General features: G+C 31.9%; 1 protein-coding gene across 1 annotated transcript in view; it reads left to right on the top strand.

The window, feature by feature from the left end:
* LOC126736811 (uncharacterized) overlaps nucleotides 1–23,139 on the top strand; it is a 410,403-nt gene that overhangs the window by 252,077 nt on the left and 135,187 nt on the right. The window contains exon 4 of the mRNA XM_050441363.1: nucleotides 15,519–15,605. Coding sequence (XP_050297320.1) covers nucleotides 15,519–15,605 — 87 coding nt within the window. The remainder of the gene's footprint in view (nucleotides 1–15,518; nucleotides 15,606–23,139) is intronic.

Below are 23,139 nucleotides of genomic sequence, written 5' to 3'. Positions count from 1 at the left end.
TTTTTCGACATATCCTACAGTCTTCTACGTAGAGCAGTTTTTGCTCTACACCTTTTTTTAACTTTGACGCTTTATACCGGCATACCTATGTTACCTACGAAAACCATTTTTTTTCTGAAATCACCGGACACTATCTGGCTATAATCCACTAAAAACCGTTTTTCTTCAAATGTTACCGTTTTTCCGCAACGCGCTGTTATTTAAGAAAAACCCCAAAAAATAAGCCGTTCCAATCAACCAGTCATACCGTCGACACCACGGGAGCCAACGCATGGTACAACATAGTTATCGGTCCAGCACCCAATTTTAAAGCATACGGAGGACGTCACTATCGAGTCGCACATGGCCAGATGACGTAATCGCGGGGTTTTCGGTATCGTGGTGGCAAATTCGGCCCGTTTGCGTTACGAGTTAGAGTAGGAAAAGCGGTTTGAGAGAAGGATTGTGTTTTTTGAAGGTGGTAGACAATGGTACAGTAAAAACATCTTGTCGGACTTGCATTGTCTTATTTATTTAATGTAACACGACGTTTCGGTTGGTAAGTATCTCCAACCGTTATCAAGTGTAAACTGACAGCAAACTGCTTTTCTAAAGGCTTATATACTAGATGTGTGCAGCGATGTGGAAAGGAAAGTCATCCGTGAAAAGAGTTGGGGGGAGGACACGACGCTCTTTAGATCCTACACTGTCCTGAGAGTAGAGGCTTCCAGATGTTGGGTATATCAACGCTTGGCTGGCTGAAGATCCCCTGATTCTGTGAAATGAAAGCTGCCTCTACGAACTTCCTCTTCCGCCAATGCAGAATCTTGGCTTCTGACCAATGTCAGATGATATTGTCAGATTGTATTATTAGATTTGATATATATTATAGATTGTATTATTATATTCCTTTCCACATCGCTGCACACATCTAGTATATAAGCCTTTAGAATAGTAGTTTGCTGTCAGTTTACACTTGATAACGGTTGGAGATACTTACCAACCGAAACGTCGTGTTACATTACATAAATAAGACAATGCAAGTCCGACAAGATGTTTTCAAGGATGGAGGATGTCTGGCAACAATTATAAACGCGTCGTGTTCGTCTCGTGACGTCATGAATTATTAGTATTATGGGGACAATTTTACGCGGTTTCTTGATAAATTACTAGGATAAATAAAATGAATATAAATATTAATAAATATATATTTGAAATATACAGAGGGTATTGATATTATGGAACATTTATGAGGATAATAATAGTATATAAATAGAATTATACGGGGGGTTTTAAGGTTGAGGGCATAAATAAGGAAAATATTATTTATAATAATAGTAAAAGCAGCATTAAGGTTAGGACAAGGTATAAATACCTGGAAAAAAATAATAGTAATAATAGTTTTATTTTAGTTAGGATTCTTTTAGTGGGGGTTGCTAAATTGGTAATAAATGTATATTAATAGTTTATCAATTTAGAAAAAAAAGACATTGATGCGGTGTCAAAAAAAGGTGTATTTTTTGTATTATTTTACTATGTTACTGATATCACGGCTTTTATAGCTTCAATTCAATAAGTTGATACATTTTTTTATTCGTTTTTTTTCCTTAAAATGTTTTTTATTTTATTATAATTGCCTTTTAAAATAAAAATTAAAAAAAAAAACAAGAAACAAACCACTTTTTCCTATCCTAATACATTGCTTATTATGGGACCTAATTTTTCTCTTTAGATTGTGACACTCGTATGAATCGTGGAAAAATTTGTCATAAAGCTTTCTTACTAGTTTTTAAATGGTCTTTAACCAGAAAAAAAGAAATTTTGAATTCGGAGCATATTTTAAAAAAATTGTAATTTTTCCGGACCCCGGATTTTGTTCGAAAATCGAAAATTGCAAAGAAATAGGGTTTCTGTTCATTTTAGAGTCAAATCGGTAATAACCTTTTTTAAAGGTACTCTGAAGTAGTGCAGGATAGAAAAATAAAAAATTGACATTTTTCCATAGGGCTCTTGATAATTCGATATTTATGTTTTACAGTTTTTTTTAATTTTCTCCGATTCTATAATAGCTAGAACCAATTTATTTTGACATGCGGATACCCCGTAAAATTCCTGAGAACTTTTATTTGAAACAAAAAGTTGTCAGAGTTACAGTTAATTTAGAAAAAAATAAAAATCATTTTTTCGAAATTTTTCGTGGCTTTTACCCCTTTCAATTTTTGACCAAATAAAAATATTTTTTTATTGGGCTTTTTTACTGGAAATTGTTAGTTTAGGGCGTACTTTAAAATTTGCCAATAATCATTTTAGGAAAAAAAAATGGTACGGTGGGAAAAAAACAGTTTTCTTTTGTTTTTCCCACATTTTTACTTATATCTCGGCTTCTATAGTTTCGATTAATTTCGTTTTTGGTTTCTTTTATTCCTTATTCTCCTCATGTCAATTCTTTTTATATCTTATTACTATAAGCTTTCAAAAATAAATTTGAAAAATAAAAAAAATCGACATAAAAACACGGTTGTCTTATTCCAATACCCTAATAAATGGGACCCTTTTATTCCTTTATCTTGTGGCACGTATAAATCGAGGAAAATTTATTTATTAAACTTTTTTACTTAATTTTGAATGGCCTTTAAGGTAAAAAAATAAATTTTGAATTTGGAGCATAATTTAAAAACGTAAATGAAATTATCTGCATACTATGGTGAATACGCCATAACGTTCGCCAGTACAACAGTGTATTATAATTGAGGACCCTGTTTAGCGTATTTACTCTAGATGGCGTATTATAATAAAATAAGAAGGTATCATTGAATATTGGTTATATTTATAGGAGTTACTTGAGAGCGAAGCGTATTGTAACACATCATGGTTCTCTGAAGCATGATACCCAGAAATAAGTAAGTAATATTTCAATGAAATTTATTTCTGATTATAATAGATAATGAGACCTTCCCTTTTCTCTCTGTATTTTCTATAGATGTTAATTTTTTCGAAGTACTAAAAAAAGAAAAAGTTGGGTAGAGCACCATTCCGGGGCTAAGGTTTGAACTCAGAGCCTTATGAGGATACGGCAGGTCTCTTTCCCACTGCGTGTTTAGGGCACTCCTTGGATAATTGTGGAGATTTTTTTTGTAGTACTGACAAAAATTTTGAAAATTTCTACTGGTCTCCACGGACCAAAGTAGACGCGAAGCGTCTACTTGTTATTTACTTCTACGCGGAGCAGATCTAGAACTGTTGAGCCCATTTCCGCGGGGGGCGCTTTTAGCAATTAAATATTGGGTAATGTTTAATTTTGAGAGTAACTCTTTTACTTTCCCTATCGCTTATCAACCGTGTAGTATTCCCGAATATGTTTAAATAAATTTCCAGGTTTTTACTAGTCTCAGGACCAGAAAGAATTTTTAACGGGATTAAAAATAAATATTTTGTGAATGCATCTATTAAAAAAAGGACTTGTTTATAACCCTCTGGTGTTAAAGGGAATGGTCCCACACAATCCCAATGCACTGTGTGAAAAGGAATTGGATTTTTTTCAATAGGGTGTAATAGTCCCTGTTTTCATCCAGTGTGTTTTTTACTTGCTATGCATTTAAGACAGTGATCACAATATTTTTTAATGAATAGTGCCATTCGCGGGAACCAAAAATAGTGGTTTAGTTTTGCAAGAGGTCGTCAATAATATCTTTTACTTTTTCTCGTTCGGACAATGACATTCGGTAAGGGTTATAATGAATTATTTTATCGCTTTTTAATTTGATTTCCATTTCACTGGTTGTTATTGCCCTCACGGAATTACCAACAGTAATGAAATCATTATATTTTAATAAAAGTTCTAACAATGTGTTGAAATCATGTCCATTTAGTGATTTTCTCGGGAGAAATTGTTACGTTCTGAATCATTTTAGACTCTATTTTATTTGAGTAATCCAGATAATTTCTAGACCCACATGAATCAGTGCAAATTTTTATTCTCTTGTAATTAAATAAATCCCTACCCAAAATTGCGTCTAATTTCATAACCGAACTTTCAACAACATAAAAATTTATTTCAAATGCTGTCCCTTCCCTTTCAACTAGGAAACTACACCTTTGACAACTTAGAATTGAATTGCCTCCTATACATGTTAACATCATAAAAGTTGGTTCCAAATGACAATGCAATTTATGAGCAATTTTATTCGAAAGCAAACTACATTCTGCACCCGTATCGATTAAAGAATTTACGATCAAATTTTGTATTTTAAACTTTATGCAAAAATTATTATCTAAGTCTACAAAGAAGTCGTTTATTTTGGAGAATTTAAATGAAGTCCCCGCCTTATTTTGATTTTTAAAGAAACATTTTCCAGAACTATGCCCAAATTTCTTACATATCTCACAAGGTTTTACAATACCGGGCAGATTATTTGAGCCACTCGCCTTATTACCATTATCATAGTTAGATAGCTTACGCGATTTAAAACAATTTCGGCTGATATGACCAGGTTTCACACAGTTATCACTTAAATTCAAATTTAAAGAATTTAACAAAGATATTTTTTTCTAGCGTACAATATCCTGTTGCAAGTTTTATTTGGTAGATGCCAGTCGTTATACCAATCCTTTGCGTCACTTTCAAGGGCTCCCGCGGCTCTCAAAGCCGTTCAAAATCACTCCACTTAAACGTGACCGCCAAAGTCTCTATATCATCACACTAACTAATCGCTCCCGCATCACTTTTTGACGGGTCAAAAGCTGGAATATTAATTGGCGCTGATGTTGCTGAATTCCACGAAGAACAGCAGTTAAAACACTGGTTAATTCCTTCATTTTGATACAATTTAGCTCTAAAGTATCTCTGCGAAATTAAAACGCACACTATATACGATCAAAGCAATAAATTGCTTACACGCGCACACCCGAAATTGGTCAGGTTGCACTATATTTCTTCTGTGGTTCTTTTAGTGAGTGAATCCCACTTCTGATGTAAGAAATTACTGCCTTTTTGAAGAAATCAAACACTCAATAACTTATAATACGTTTAATCCTCACCGTGTTTCATACAAGACTGCCTATCACTAAAAACATCACTCGATACCTATCATTAATAATATCGCTATTTCGAGCGTTTTTGCTTACAATTCCAAAAGGATTAAATAACATATTTTACCTGACTCACCATGTTCTGGCGGTCCGGACTTGATAATTTAATAAAAAGTTCACATACATATAATATGTATATTGACATTACTAGTACTACTATAACAACACAATAACGCTCAGTGGCAAATGAATGCGATAAAAATTTAATAGGGAATCATTCTATTCTTGTAAAAATTTCTTATAAAAAAACTTAAATCCGCCTAATGATAATTCTTGTAATAAAATCTTTGTTAGAAACAAAATACATATAGTATAACTTTAGCCGCTGAATTTAAAATTATAGAATAGATCAACAGAGAAATAAAATTATTTATTTTCATAAAACTATACTTGTTAAAATATTAACTTGTTTTAGTATTTAAAAAATAGGTATCAAATTTATGCCAGTTGGTTCTAATTCCTATAATGTCTTTTTGGCGCTGTTAAATCCTTTATTTCTTATAGCAATTCATATCAAACAAATCATTAATAATGTTTTTCTTAATCTCGCGATTGCATATTTTGATGGTATTAGGTGAATAGGGTAGATAATATCCTGGTTTTTATTGACAGTTTCTATGCAAGTCTGTACCTAGGTCATTTTAAAAAAAAATTAAAAATACCAAGTATGGTTTTTTCAAAAACTTATCGGACGTATCAAGCTTAAATTTAATTTTTTTCTGAAAATAAAAAAAAATCTTATTACTGGAGATGTAAGTATCGTTGCACTGGAGCTTCTGCTACTACATCAACTATATGAGAGGTGTACCTTAAAAATAAATCCCAAAATGTCTTTGTTTAAGAATTACTTTGTTTATGAATTCCTTGCGGGCTTCTAATAATGGGTCATGTAGGAATTTTCTCCTGAGAACAGAGATATAGACTGAGATACACAAGAAGTTAAAGATGGGTTTATTATAATTAAAATATATAATAAAATATATAATATATATAATTATAACTATAAATGTATGAGGATTCTGAGGTGCCTTAGTTTTGATATTAGGCCGTAGCCTCTGTTCTTCTGGCTTATTTTGTTTAGCAAATTTTTTGAATGAGCGTTCTCATAGCCGAAGAATCTATTTAAATAAGGGGGTAATTAATATTATGCCAAGCCTTTCTTTGTGATAATTCCTTTTATGTTCCTCAAATATAGCTGCTCCCCCATCATTAAATTTAATGAGAGCAATTATATAAATCAATTCTCTTTCAAGATATAGCAAATTAGCTATAATTTGTTTATTTTTTATAGTATTTTATATAGAGCAGCTTATTCTTAATTTTTGTATTTGTATACTCAGCATGAGAAGTTCTATTCTGAGTTATACACTTTTTACCAAATTAATCTTCGTGAATATTTACTAGTATTTTTACATTGAGTCCCAATAAATATTTTATCTTTAAAGTCTGAAATCATCTTTTTGAATTTACTGAAATAGTTTGTGAAAAATTTTAATTTGTGGAATTAAAGAAGTAAAATATCTACTTTAAGTAATTTTTTGCCTGTCTCCTTCTATTTGTTAATAAGAGTTTTTTTATTATTCTTTTCATAAACCCGTTTTTTCCCAAGTTTAAATAAATTAAAATTACCTGTTATGCCCGAGTTTTGCAAAACTTTTGAAAATTATATTTTTAGACAAAAATCAAATTAACTATATTTAATATATAAATATATTTATAATTTAATATATTAATAATTTAATATATATTTTTCTGTGAAAATGTGTTTTTTGTTTCTAAATATATTTTTTATTTTTTATATTGATGTTCCATTTTTGGAACTCTGGGAACACATAAAACCAACTTTAATTTTTATGAACAAAAGTCAAGTTTAATTTAAAGAATTATAAAATAATTATTAAGTGGACACATGATTTTAAAACAGGGTTTAAAACAGAGTTTTTAAAACAGAGGTTACAATTTCTCACACATCTTAGTCGAGTTTTTGTGACAGAGGGCGCACCTATTCTGTTTTGTGGCTGGAATAATCCAATGATTCAAACCATCGTACTAATTTGATTATGGTTCCGAGCCTCTACCAACTTTGATGTTTTAGGGCGTCCTCCAGTTGAAATACGCCTTCCATATTTTCTTAAATATACCTGCACCACTTCTCTTCGAAACTTTAAAAAATCCACTTTTTCGCCATTTGGTTGAAGTCTGTAATACTGTCAGGCATTATGCATGCATGAGTCCAAGCAAAATGCGAAGACTCCACCACCATTTCTTGGAACGAACCCCAATTCTACAGTTGTGTATATTTTGATCCATTTGGTCCACTCCACCCATATATTATTGTATTGCCCGACTACAAAAGGTTGAGGAATCAGACATTTTTTTTCTCACTGAAAATCCACCGACCAACTTGACCAACAGGACTCACCGGATCGCAACTACGTACAATTAGAACAGGACGGTTATCATTCCATAAGGTAACTGTTACTTGAGAATTAGCGTCTGTAGAATAATCAAAGCTGCCTCTTGTACCCTTTTTTTTTCTTGCATTTTATTGCGCAAAGGACAACTCTCCATTATCTATTCCCGTTGATTGTACCTGTATATCCTACTCCGATCTTCTGGAGCGAATTGACTAATTTTAGGGAGGAAAAATATCTGTCGCCATTAATTTTAAATGAGACATTTTTTGGGAGATTCTCCAAAAGGGTCATCACTACAGATCCTCCCAATCCTAGGTCCATGTAGCGTCTATTTGCTTGTTTACCTTGATCGGGATTAAATTGTATAAGGTACCCAGATTTTTCACACAAGGACCATACTCTATAGCCGTACCTAAGAGGTTTACCTTTTATGTACTGCTTCGCTCCATGCCTTCCAAAATATGGTACCATACTTTCATCAATAGACAGTTTTTCGTTAAGCGGAGCAGAAGACAAAAATCGGTCATTCAACATGTTGAAAAGTGGTTGCAACTTCGTAAATTTATTGTCTTGTTCAAAATCATTATTATCAGCACAATGCGCAATTTTTTTAACAATTCAAACCGATTTCTTCGCATTGCGTTTGTTACTAATGGATTGTATGTATCAGTATCCACCTCCCAAAGCATACGCCATCTTGGAACTTGTAAATGCCCGGATAAATATAAAATACTAATAAAGCATTTTAGTTCTCCTACATCAGTACTAAAATTATGATTGCCTTTTTGTTTGGCATACAAATTAAACATTTCTACTAAATAATTTCATATTTCCATATCAAACAATGAGCACGCAACAGCATCTGGAAATATTGCGCCAGGGTCTTTCGGAGAAACAAATTGTGGGCAGGAGTTATTCAATTCCACTTCTATCCAGCTTCTTTTTAAATTTGTTCTGTTTATATTAGCTTGGGTTACCAAGCTAGCTAAAGGTATATTATTGCTACGGTCGCTTGCATTACCATCAGATAATTCAGGAGAGTTATCGTTTACGATAGAATGGCCTGAGGTTCCTGGTTGCGAATCGATTGCGAATATTTCCTCAATATTTTTATCCTGATCATTATCTCCAATATAAACTACTCCATCAATGTTCTTTATTTTAGCACAAGCTTCTGACTGCATTTGACGACCACTAAGGTGATTTACATTAGCTGAAGGAACTTCATCATCATCAGAATCCTCTTCAGAATCCCTTTCATCGGAGGTGTGATAAAAACATCTGCAGCCCAAAACTGCTTATCTTCAACTAAATCAATTAGTTCTTGGGTCGTGTAATACCTACAATAAAAATAAAAAAATATGTCCCCGTTTGTTCCCAGAGTTCCAATATAGGAACAACCTAAAATGATCAAATCATTTAGTAACTTTCAATAATATTCGTATTGCGTATGTAAAATATCTTAAATTACATCACTTACAATAGATTCTTTGCAGTAGAACAATTTAATTATTAAAATTATAACAATTATACTTACTTTTTTAACGCCATATTGTGAACTTAAAAAAAAATCAGTAATTAGCACACTAAATGCGGAAAATTTGCAAAAACGCACATCAAACTTCCTCTTATGCTAGCCAGAATGACACTAACATGATCGCGCGACGGAAAGATAGTTAAGAGCACGCTTCTCAGAAAAAAAGGGGGACAACGTGGTCGTTCCGATTTTGGAACACCCGGACAATAATTGCATTTCCAATATCGGAACTATGGAAAAAAACGGGTTAAGTAGTCTATTTTTGAGAATACTTTTTGGAATTTAATGTTCTTACTATTTATCATTTATTATATTATTTGATTGATTATCTTTTTTATTTAGAAGATTTGTATTATTTATTTCTTTAATAATTTTTATATATACTAAGGAGTACGCGTTAGTAATTTATTACCAGAATGTCAAATCATTTAATGCTGGGATATTGACTGCTTGTTTAAATCGAATTGGGGATGCAGCGCTACTTATTGGGATTGTTTGAATAATATCCTGAGGGAGTTGAGATTTACTTATATTCTCTTTTTATAAGAAGAATCCCTTGACAGTATTTATTACAATTTTTATTGTTATAGCTGCAATCACAAAAAGTGCAGAAATTCCATTTTCATAATGGCTTCCGGCAGCTATGGCTGCTCCACTTCCAGTATCTTCTCTAGTGCATTCTTCTACTTTAGTCACAGCAGGGGTTTATCTTCTTATTCGTTCAAGAAAGGGTTTTTTTTTCATAATAATTCTACTTTATGGTTCGTTATTAACTATATTTATAGCAGGAGCTGTCGCGAATTTTGATTTAAAAAAAATTATTGCCTTAGCTACTTTAATTCAATTAGGGATAATGATTACTATTTTATGTGTTGGAAGAACCAAATTAGCTATTTTTTATTTATTAATTCATGCTTTATTTAAGGCTCTTTTATTTATATGTGCTATTATTCATAATTTAGGTAATTATCAAGATATTCGGTTTATATTTAAGAATTTAAAGGCATGTGTCTTTAAAGCATGTTAGGTATTCCATAGGGTTCCAGCCTCTCTTAATTCCGGCCGCCGTCAATGATCTTATCTGCAACACCAAAAATGTAAAAGATCCCTCATTTGCTGATCATTTTAAATATATTTACAAATTTAGAATGTTCTAAAATGGTACAACTTGAACATGTTTAATTTGAAGGTTGAAAAGTGTACGTAATTTACCCTAAATAATGCCGTTACTTTCAACTACACTTACAATAATTAAAAAGAGTAATTGAACCAAAAGATCTACGAGTTATGTTTGACATACTTAAAGTTTGAAAGTACAGTATTGGAGAATGAAATCATGAAGTTAAAGAAGCATGAAGATGTAAAACTAAGAGAAAATAATATAATGATAGTGGGGCTCAATGGTGATAATGAAACGCTTAAAAATGGTGTTAAAAAAGTGCTAACTGCAATAGGCGTTGATACCACAGAAAACGACTACCAGGAGGTAAAAACCATTCCAAGTCAATCAACCAACAAAACAACCCTTGTCACATTTAAATCTTCAAAACTGAGAGAGCTAGCTATTGAAAAGAGGAAAATGTTCAGAGACGTAAACTCTTCAACCATTGGACTAGAAGGCCCTATAAGAAGCATTTAAATAAACGAAGATCTATCAAAGGATGTCAGAATTCTATTTATTAAGGCAAGAGAACTTAAGAATTTCAATTATAAATATATATGGTGTAAGTATAGTAAGATTTATTGTAGGAAAACAGATTCCTCGGAGACCATAAGAATTCGCTCAATTTCTCAGGTAGAAAACTTAATGCAAGGTTAATGTAATCTGAAAGCAAATACATACATGTAAAACATAACTCTTTGCTAATTTTTATGGATCCTAGTGGCTTTTTGGATGAATATCGGAATTATAATTGTAGTTATTGTGACGGTCTTGTAAATGTTGAATACTTACCAACTAATCTAAAACTCATACATGTTAATATGTAGTATGTGATGGTCCTGGACTACTCAGCTACAACTCGTACTAGTGCAGCTGAAAGAATAACAAAAAATTAAATCTTATTCATCAAGTGTGTTCAAAATTAAGAAAAAAATTGGTATTTTATTTCTTAAAATAAGATAGCAATAGCTTAAAATTTTTAAGAGTACCTAGTCTTTTAATTTAAATGAATATATTTGCTACATATTATTAAAAATTAAATATAATGGTTCTAAAGCAGTCCAACAATTACCAAAGGAATCACTAAAAGCATAAATATTAAAATACATTTACATTGTAGCATAAATGAAATTTGTTCTTCTTTGTTATGGCTACTAGCTATTAAATGTTAAATTATATCAAGCTTTCGTTGCTAGTAATTATACTGGTAACTATAAAGAGTTATGCGGCCTCCCTCTGCCGACGAATATATAGGCTATATTCATTATTTTGTGCCCTTGATTCAATGCTGTCATGCTTTTGATTAACAGCGCCGTCGACATTAAACCATATAAAATAAAAGACCGGATTCATATCCATTTAAGTTATGCAGTGTTAGTTTCAATAAATCAGACTATTATTTACATTTATTTATATATTTATGTTACATTGCTTTTAATATTAAATTTTTAAATACAATATAAAATATTAGAATATTAGTCTGCGATTTTTTATCATTCAAAAATGTGATGTAGGTATGAAGTAAATGTTGTCCACAAGTCAACGAATTTTTTTAAAGTTTTATTTGACTTGACTTATTTACCTGCTGTAATATTAATAAACATATAAACACTTTTAACATTGTCGTAATATTTTATTATACTATATTGTATTTCTTAAATTTAGTGGTGCGTAATACATTATTTCTCACTACGGTGAAATCCATGATTAAAATAAAAAGTTTTACCATTAAAATAATATAAACACTAACATTTTATTACCTACTCGCTTGTTGGATTATCTCATAATCATGCCGGAACGTGTAGTATTTGCATAAGTAATCCAAAAGCTTCCGTGGCTTACAGATGTACTTTAAATTTCTATGAAAGAGAAGAATAATGCATTAGCAAAATTATATTAGTATATATAGAGAATCCACTGGAGAATAAGCATTTTGCAAAATTAATGCTAATAATACAATCTGATTTAACAAAATTGTAAGAAGAGTAAGATAGTAAAAAGTTAAGGAATAAAGGCTAATAATTAAAAAAAAACTAAAAAAACATGTTTGGACAGAAAACTATTTTATTAGTAACCTCACTAAGAAAAATAACAGATTGCTCGCTCTTGAAAAGACTAATCAACTGCAGGTATTTCGCCTCAAACTTACTATTTTAATAATGATTGCATTGATAATGCATTTTCGGAACGCTAGAAACTTGTAAATATTCGCTAATTTTTTTTTACGTGCGGAATTTTATAAATTAACCATTAAACATCCACTAGATATTCTAAAGAAATTAAATAAGGCAGTCCGCTTCCTCCATTCTGCAGCCTTATTAACCTGTAGTTCCTCTAGGATCCTTATACACTCCAATACATGCTTAAAACTTACTTCTTCGTCCGTAGAAACTTGATGGTGATAGTGCTGCCTAAGTAAATGTATAGAAGTATTGCAGTATCCGAATTCTAAAATGTTTTGTTTGCACGGATCTTTTTATTTCCTAAAATAGAAAAACTTTGGATGCCTACAAGATATATTTATGCTGCCTGGGATTGTCAAAATTATTGTTATTCTTTATAATCAAAAAACTTTTTAGAAAGAATATACAAAATTTCAATTTTTTGTTTTGGTTTCATAAATACTGGTCCGAGGATTTTTTCGCAAATATTCTGAGGGACCCAAAATAGGCTCTGTTTCGTTTTCAAATGGCCACCCTGTATATATTTTTATGTTTGACTTATTTGTAGCACTTAAAAAGATAATTTAGTCCTATTTTAAAAGAACACATGCAAGTCACTATATCTCAGAAGTTTACTATCTGCACTAACTTAATGCATTAACATTTTTCTCTTTATTTTTTACTATTAGAATTTTCACAAAAAAATATATTTTTCTACAACTATTACGAAATAGGTACATTTCGATATAGTTTTTGGTAAAAAAATGGCTTCATTTCGCAATAGGTGCGGGAAAGTTCATTCTCACACTTATACGAAATAAATACTTGTGGCGCCACCTAAAAGGCATACTTCAAATCTTGAATGACTAGATTTAAAAACATAACCCTTATTAATTTTTCCCGTTATCACTTTAACACCATTATGTCATTTTAAGCCATGTCATACTTCGAATTGACTAAACACAAATCTACACGAGTCTGCGCTCACGGAACTTTATAGTAAGATGAATACATTTAACCAATTAAAGCTTCAACGAAACCGTATTTCAGTGTGCATCTAAACCCAACCTAGAAACGTTGACATTCTAACCTATATTTAAATATTTCATTAGTTATTCCTAGAGCTTTATTTCTTTTTAGTGACTGATACTGAAAGCAGTAGCGATTTTGATTTCACGGCTACTCCCCCGGAAAATTGTAGAATTAGCGAAGCCGACTGCTGGCAATTTATTGCCTGAAAAATCAAAAGATTTATACCTTAAACAATATGACACTTTCATACAATGGCGAAAATTAAAAAGACCTAATTCGTTTTTCGAAAATGTGATTTTCGCTTATTTTAGTCAGTTAGCAAAGTCTAATAAAGCTTCAACACTATGGAAAGTGTATTCAATAATTAGAACAACTATTAACATTAAACACAATACAGATAGATCAAAATATGCCAGGCTATGAGCATTTTTGAAAAAACAATCTGAAGGTTATCGAGGAAAAAAATCTAAGATATTAACTGGAGAAGAAGTCAACCATTTTATAAATAATGCTTCAGATCATATTAATCTTGCTACAAAGGTATATACATACATGTAATTAGACATATTTTTACCCACATATCCTAGATCTTTAAAATACCATAAACATGTATATAGTGTACTATTTTTAGGTTGCTGTGATATTAGGAATTATGGGAGCTTGTCGAAGACAGGAGCTCTACTTAATGACAGTTCAGGATATTGAGAACTTGGGGTCCGCTATAATAATAAATGTTCCTAATACAAAAACTAATGTACCTAGACAATTTACAATCACTGGAAAGTTTTATACCTTATTTAAAAAATATTTATCTCTACGGCCATCAGATATTGCGACAAATAGTATCTTCATTAACTTTCAAAATGGACGCCGCACCAAGCAAATGATTGGAATAAACAAACTAGGTAATATGCCTAAACAAGAGGCATAATTTTTGAACTTATTTAACCCTGCAATATACACGAGTCATTGTTTTCGAAGAACGTCTGCAACAATGCTTGTGGATTCTGGGGTGAATATAGAAACATTAAAAAGACACAGAGTGTGGAAATCTACAGAAATTGCTGAAGGATATATAGATAACTCATTACAAAACCGCCTAAATGTTTCAAGTCAAATAATGTCCTAAATTAATGAAAATGAGGAACCAGCACCCAAAAAACCCAAATTTCAGCAAAAAAAACTGCAAGAACTACAAGTAGAGCTTCCTTGTGCAAGTGCTAACTTCCAACAGCAAAACATAATTGCCTCATTAACGACTAAAAACATATCGGATTCCCCTAAAAATACTACAATTCAAAATTGTACTGGAATTACAATAAATATATATAGCAAAGACTACGAAAAATAAAAGCAAACATATTATTTGTAATCGTTTTTTGATAGTTTTTGTTTATTCAAGAATGAGAAATAAACACTTGATATAAGGAAATTAGTTTTTTTATCGAGTAATATAAATTTAATTAACGTTTAAATTTTTTTTTTTTTGGGTTTTAAGTTTCTGTTTGCTTTTACAAACTCTTTTTAATAATAATATACAATAGTGGTATTTTTTATGAATAGGTAAAAATTGAAGTATTTGGATCTGATGTAATTGACTATAGTGACCTAAGAAAAAAAGTTGATGATGAACTTTAAAAAACAAAACGTCGTATCATCAATTTTAAATTACCATCATGAAGAGCGAAAAAAGTGGCTATGAAAAAGTTTATTTTTACTTTGTTCTACGACTTTACATGACTTTACATTTTGTTTTATTTGATAGTCGTAGAAAAAGTATAGTTTATAACATGTGCGAAATTATCAAAACTACACTCGTAGATCCGTTCCCCTCGCCTAACGGCTCGAGCAACAAACCTCTCTGCTCGTGTAGAATTTTGCTTATTTCGCACTTATTATAGAATATACTATTCTTATTGATAAAATAAATTCTAGAAATTTAGAACTTATTGACTTATTCTAAAAAAATATTTATATTAAATAAGTTATATAGTAAACTCGGTAAATTAGATTATAGAAAGTACTTTAATAATTACCAACTTGCATTTTTACGTTTATCTTACCCTATTTTTTTTTTAAATAAAGGGTATTTTTGCAACTTTAATAAACGTTTTTTTCAATCATAATTATTTTTGTTTTAGGTTGAATTAGAAGCAAGGGCTCATCCATGCATCGACATTAAATGGTCATCTGCTTGTCCTAATGTAGTTGATCCCATTGGATATGTCGTAAGTAGAGAATTGCATTTTTGCTCCATACAGGCTATTAATTTTAGAAGTTATTATACTAACAATGCATATTTTTTATGAAACTAGAATGGTGTTCCTTAAACCATTTTCAAATATTTTTCCATGGTACTTATTTTATATATGTCTATTATATATTAAATGCAAGTCTTTCTTTAATCAACCTAAACAAAAGGCTTCACTAAAAAATAACAATTTGGTAAAAAAGCCAAACTTTCTAGCCTCAAAAATAAACCATTTATCCAATTTAATTTAAAACTACTAATTGCTGTTAGCTTAGACCAAATATTTCTTTATCAATATAACTATATCATAATGTTGGAGTTCGAAATGTTGAGGTTTTAGATAAGTTGTTGGTTTACGTTAAGTTAAATGTGTCTACAGGTAAACCGCGTAATACTCAATAGTCGTTTAGGTCTTTGGTTATTAGATTTGGTCTTCAGACTTAATTTACTTGATTGATAAAATCGATCGCAAAGTGCATTTTTTAACTTCGATAATATTAAATATTTTTAATTTGCATGCGGCATTAAAAGTAAGAATTAAAGAAAAGAAAAGATATATTCTGTGGATAACTAATAATATTTGACTAAAGTTGTTTCGTTCTCTTTTCTTTTATTACTTTTTGCTAATTTTACTTATTTTTAGTTAACATAAGTTTTCTTTAAAGTTTAAGATTGTTAATAATTATTTCGGTAATACTTTGTTTATTTTGGTTTATTTACATTGATTTTGCATATAAAAGTTCACCCGGTATAACACACGCGTTTCTTGGTAAATTGTTAATATTTAAACTCGACCTATCTTACATTTCCTTACTCTCTTACTCCAATGTTCCTTCCATAAAGCCTTGCTCTTTTATCCTACTTTACCTTATGGATCCCTCGGGGCGAGAGGAGTAAGCTATTTGACCGAGGTCATCCGCCAAAATACGGAACAGGTGTGCGATACCGGAAAGCAGTAGTACTACGGCAATTATTGAATCGGCACCTAAATCTTATGCGAGATAATACCGAAGTGCATCACGTCTTTGTCGATTTAATGAAAGCTGATTGGGGTGTTCCTTATATCAACATCCTTTACTTCATTTATTACTTGGGTAAGTCGAGTCATTCTTTTTCCTTTTATGTTAAATTGTGTCTTTTATTATTCTGTTTCTATTTTATTTCGCTCATTACATAATCACTAAGGGTGTGCGTCGAAAACAGAAGGATCACCTTATTTCAGTGTGACTGGAGCAGCGTCCCTATTTCTTTACAGTCTGGCCTTGATAACTTGATAAATAATTAAGATCGAAATAACCTTGATTTAAGTAATTAAACATATATTATAAACAGGCCCGAAACAAAAGTAAAACCTTCGAAATCAAGCACTTTGACGTTTTAGACGCACTAGAGATTCTATTCATTGCAATTATTATAAAGATTTGACTACAAATTTAATTAGGGCTGAAAAAAATATTTGAATTACAAATTTTAAAATAGTAGTCCCAAGAAAAAATACAGTGAACTGAGGAAATTAAATATTCTTAAAAATAATAATAAAGCTATTCATGACAATTTAAAAAAACGTGAATGAATTAAATACGCACTTTTCTCAAAGTACTTAAAAATCTACAGAAATATTCAACATAACGAAAATTCTTTAAAGTTGTTAAAGACTTTTAGAGCCAACACGTTAATTTGCGAAGCAATTAATTTTTCAATATCAATCTTACCAATGCTTTTAAAGGTCTTAGAAAAAGTGTGGCGTTTTCAGATGCTTGATTGTATTAATGAATTTGATATTATCCGTGTTAAACAAATGAGGTTTACAACTAATTATAGATGTCTCAATATCCGTTTAGATAAACTAGACGATATTGCCGCTTCTCAGGATTCCGTTAATGCTACTGTCTTGCTCTTAAGCCGGGAACACATTGCTCTGACGTGTTGTGTTGCGATGTGTTGTGATGCATTATGATGTGACGGGTTGTAAACAGATTGTTCTGATGCATCATATTAGGTCTGACCAATGTCAGACGTTAATATTTTATATTTAATTGATGCAGTGACAGTATAGCGGTGTGTTGTTTGCGTTTGTTCACCATGAATTCAAGCTCATCAGATGAATTTGATGAAGAAATTGAAGAATGTGCTGTTGCTATTATTTGTTCTACAAAACCTAAGAAAAAAAAATTTGGATTCACGAAATAAACGAAAATAGAGAATCATTTGGCGAATATCATACTTTAGTGAATCTACTTATTAAAGATGCAAATCGCTTCCATATGTACTTTAGGATGTCCAGGGATCAATTTGAAAGTTTACATGGAAAAATTGAAGAAAGAATAAAAAAAATTGATACCACTTTTCGAAGAGCGATCTGTACAAGAGAAAGATTAGCTGTATTTTTAAGGTAAATAACTTTTATTTCTAAATAAGTATCTACAGTAATATTTTACATAAATGGGGTAAATCCGTGTTCATACAGCGATGGAGAGTAGGAAGTACTCGTACCAGATTGTGGACAGCTGCTCTGAGTTGATAAATTAGTTGGATTTCGCAAAGGAGTAAGTTGCACGTAGGAAGTACTCGTACCAGATGATGGACAGTTGTTGTATTGAGTTGATAAATCAGTTGGACTATGCAAAGGAGTGGATTGCAGAGATGATGTTGACGTTGACTGATTATCTGTGGAGATTGTCGCCGAGACGGGAAGGCTTTTTGCATCCAAATTCCTGATTTCTGCTTCAGATACCATTCGGCAAAACTCCATTCTAATATATGCCTGTTCCCTTTGTGGTAAGCGTTTCACTGTTTTGGCCATACTAAGGTAAAACATGTCTACCTCATCCAAATTAGAGAAAGGAGAATCTGAATTTATCTTATTGCGTCTCTCATTTCGTGCCTCGGCGTTTTGTTTCATGATACGCACCATTTCCTCTGCTGGATTCAGAGATATATCTTTGCTGGATAAACGGGCTTTTTTTTGCGAATATTTTGGATGGATCGGAGTACTAATAACTGGTGTGTCAGTACTTGAATGTTGTGTCTGTGTCAAATTGTCTGCATTCAAGGTGATACTTTCTTGGAGCGTATTATTAATAACATCGTCACTGCCAGTGCTCTCATCATCAATTACATTTGGTTGATCTTTTTGTGATTCTAGATTGCTTTTAGTTTGGCGACACTCTAGATATGGTATTAAAAACGACATTTCTTGTTCATACTTCCAGGGAACCACTTTTGTTGTCTCTTGTCCACTCTTGGTCTGCCTTCGCTTTTTTGCGTGTAGGAATGCGTTTCTCAATTTAGTCCAAGTCTCTCGAACCGATGGCACTAAAAGAAAATACAAATTTAAATTAATTAAAAAGTTAAATTATTTATACATATACATACTATTAGGTGTATTTTTTCAAGGCGCACATAGGGATTTCCCAGTTAACTTTTCAACTATTTTATGCCCTGATCTAATAGAAGTAAATAACTGATGCTTGACATAGATACATTTTAGAGTCTCAAAATGCCATAAGCTATCGGTCATGCAAAAAAACAGAACAAAATTAGTGTTTTCTTACATCTCGGTATCTAGATAAAAATGTTAAAAATTGATAGACGTCTGCAAATACGTGTGATAAAAAATTAATTGTTTTTAGAGAAATAATGCATTTTTAAGTCTTTTGTCATACTTTTTTGGTACCACAAACAAACTAAAGTAATTTGAAAGTAATTTATTTACTCCAAATTTTAGCAATGTCCTTCTATTACAACAGGGCCAAAATCGGGTCGAAAAATTAATATGGAAATCTCTATATAAAATGCAAATGTGATCATTTTGCTAACAGCAGGTTTTCTTTTCAGATTCTTAGCAACTGGCAATTCATTTCGATCTCTTGGCTTCAGTTATAAAATGGGATTTAGCACAGTTCGTGAAATTATCAAAGAAGTAGCAAAGGCCATAAAGGAACTTCTAGCATCAGAATTTTTACCAATACCCACAGAGCAACGATGGGAAGAAATAAGTGCAAGATATCAGTCTATGTGGAACTTTCCTAACTATATAGGCGCTTTAGACGGAAAGCATATAAATATTCGCTGTCCTATTAATGGCGGATCAAATTATTATAACTACAAAGGTTGTAACTCAATTGTTCTGCTGGCGCTGGTGGATGCTAATTACCGATTCATAGCGATTGATGTGGGCTCATATGGTCGCAACAGCGATGGAGGAATTTTTGCCAAGTCTTCTCTGGGAATTTCGTTAGCTAATAATACACTGAATCTTCCAGCTGATAAGCCGCTTACACAAAACGGTGAAGCTTTACCTCATGTTATTGTGGGAGACGAAGCTTTCCCACTAAAATCGTATTTATTACGCCCCTATAGCCGGCGTTATGTAGCAGGAAATGAGCCAAATAAAATTTTTAACTATAGGCTTTCGCGGGCTAGGAGAGTAGTGGAAAATAGTTTTGGAATTCTTGCAGCACGATGGCGAATTTTTCTTAAACACATGGAAATACAACCAGATTTTGTTGATGACATAGTATATGCCGCAATTTTTCTTCATAATATGTTATGCTGCAATAATGATTTTGAGCCAGAAGAAATATATCGTAACACCCTCGAATCGTGTTTTACATTAGTGCCACCCTTGGGTCAAAATTCTACTCAAGATGCTTTTCGCGTTCGGGACAAATTTAGAGATTATTTTCTATCAGATATTGGTAGAGTACCATGGCAATTAGAAACTGTACGACGTGGACGTAACGTAATAATAAATTTAAAAAAATACAGTACCTATGTAACTATGTATGTATATAAAAATAAATAAAATAAATTAAAATAAGCTTACATGGGCTATTAATTTCCTTTGCTATCTCCTCCCATGCTTCTTGTCTCATACTTTGATTTCGGTAGTGTCTTGACTTGACGTTAAATAAACATTCATGATTTCTTACATTTTCAATTAGTTCAATTTCGTTCACCATCGCGGCCATCGCGCTACAACCTACGGCCGAAAACGTTCTGACGCTCTGACGGTGTCAAACAAAAATCTGGTTCACCCGCATTTTATCGCGACACGACAGGTCAGAATGCGTCAGAACGAACCGCATCAGATGAATGTGCACACTGCTCATTTAAATACACGCAAAATAAGCAGTATGATTCACATCATAACGCATCACAACACATCGCAACACAACACGTCAGAGCAATGTGTTCCCGGCTTTACTGGATTACTTTAGATCTTAATAAGTCCGCGTACGCACAAATATATTAATTTTTATCAGACAGGAAGCAACATATCTGTGTTGAGGACAATATATTTAATTAAATGGTTGTCGAAAATGAGTGCCGCAGGCCAGTATATTTGGTCCATTCCTTTATATTATATGCAGGGTGTTTCATAATTAGTAGGACAAACTTGAAGTAGTTGTAGAGGGCCTCAGATGAGTAAGTTTGCTCAATAAACCCCTATTCGAACTTAATTAGATTTTAAGATACAGAGTGATAAAATTTTAATAAAAAATATAATTTTTTACGATAAATTTGCATTTCTGTAGATATTTTTCTGAAAATTAATAGATAGTTTCTATGCATCAAGTACTATTTTTTAATATATAATTCAATTTTTTATTTTACCAGTAGCGTCCTTGCCAGCTAGAACCTAGTGAACTTGAAGAAAGCAACTGGTGGTATTAGAAAATCAAGCTCAGTCAAACTGCTCTTATATAACTTCTGGGGTAACACAGGATCCGTCTTGGATCCTATCTTATTTCTAATGTATATAGCAGACATGTATAAGGTTGTTAAATATTGCAGTATTCAGGGCTTGATACGGAATATGATACAGAAATTTCAAATTCAAAATAAATTTATTAATCAATAAAATTACATAATTATCAATTTACAATAAACAAAGCATTATGATAAATGAGGAGTTCTATTCCAAAACTCGCCTTATCCGTTTTTTGTGAAAAATAAGGTCATGGTGTCTATAGCATCTGTTAATGTCCTTTCCTCTATACATTAGACAAACTTAACCATACCAAAACTCGCCCTTACCTACGGTAAAAGCATAGGAAAAATTTTGTATCATTTCAAAACTTGTCTTATCCATCGCCTGTATCATTCCAAAAGTCGTCTTATCCAAGCGACCAATCAGAGCGCAGAATTTTGTTTTCATGCTGATGGTCGCGTGATTTATTATTTTTGCCTCATTTTAATAAGTAAATCCTAAGCGTGTGGTCTACGTTTTTAAACAGCGGTTTAACAAAAATTTTAATAATTAAAACAAGAATGGATAGTAATAATGATTCATTTTGTTTACCCGTGGCACAAGGAAAAGGCAGGCGACATCCCAGTGATCCGACAAAATGAAAAAAAAGTGTTGCAAAATTAAAAAGGTACCTACATTATTTTCGTTTATAACGTTTAAATATTATTTGGATATTTTTTTTTTGTAGGCGTGCTCCTTTGCAACTACCACTTTTTTTCAAAATGTCACCATTTATCGGGTAAAACCTACCGCTGTTCAACTCTTACAATGCAAGATATTAAAGAATGTTTTTCTTTAAAAACAAAGATTGAACAAGAAAATTTGATTTTAAAATATAGAAAACATTAGAAACAAAGAATTTCGAAATACAGGTATGTAAAAATACATTTAAAGGTGTTCTGCAAGTTTCTAAAGATCGCATTCAAAGAATCGGACGAGTTTTTCTACAAACTGGCTTACCACCTAAAGAAAATCGTGGTGGCTCAAAATAAAAACCTATGTATGCCCAAAAAAAAAGGCTGTTAAAATATTTATTGAGAAACTACAATGTTCTGATGTACATTATTGTAGAGAACAAAGCAACAGACAGTATTTGGCTTCTGATTTAACTATTAACAAATTGTTAAATATGTATAATAACCAAGTGCCTGAAAGTAAATTAAAAGTCAAAAAAACTTTTTTTAGGAATATATTCTGCCTTGAATATAATATTGGTTTTGAATCACCAGCATCCAACATTTGCTCTCATTGCAGTTCTTTAACATAAAAAATTAAACAAGAAAAGGATAATGACAAACGTAGTCAGCTTCAAATTGAAAAAAGAGTTCATATCTTAAAAGGCAAAGCCTAAGTTGAGGGAAACAAAGGAAAATATGCTCGTCTTATCTTTTGACTGTCAAAAAAACTTGGTAAACCCAAAAGTCCAAGATCAATTCGCCTCTTATAGCCGCCAGCTCTACACTAAACTTATAACTTTACCATTGTTAAGGGTTCCTCAAAAACTAAATTACAAAATAATAACGTGTTCTTATACACCTGGATGGAACACGAGTTCCATAAGGGATAGAACGAAATTGCCTCAGCTGTTTTCATTGCCTATCAGATCTCATAAATTTGTCGGTTACAGCAAAATAAGATTGTGTGCAGATGGCTGCGGAGGGCAAAACAGAAACTCCACAATGGTTGCAATGTGCATTTACTTCTTGGGGAATATCGCACCGCCCCTTATTGGTGAAATCGAGCTGGTTTTTCCTAT

The sequence above is a fragment of the Anthonomus grandis genome, chromosome 5 (assembly GCF_022605725.1).
Source record: "Anthonomus grandis grandis chromosome 5, icAntGran1.3, whole genome shotgun sequence".
Lineage (NCBI taxonomy): Eukaryota > Metazoa > Arthropoda > Insecta > Coleoptera > Curculionidae > Anthonomus > Anthonomus grandis.
This window is presented reverse-complemented; position numbering and strand designations above follow the sequence as displayed.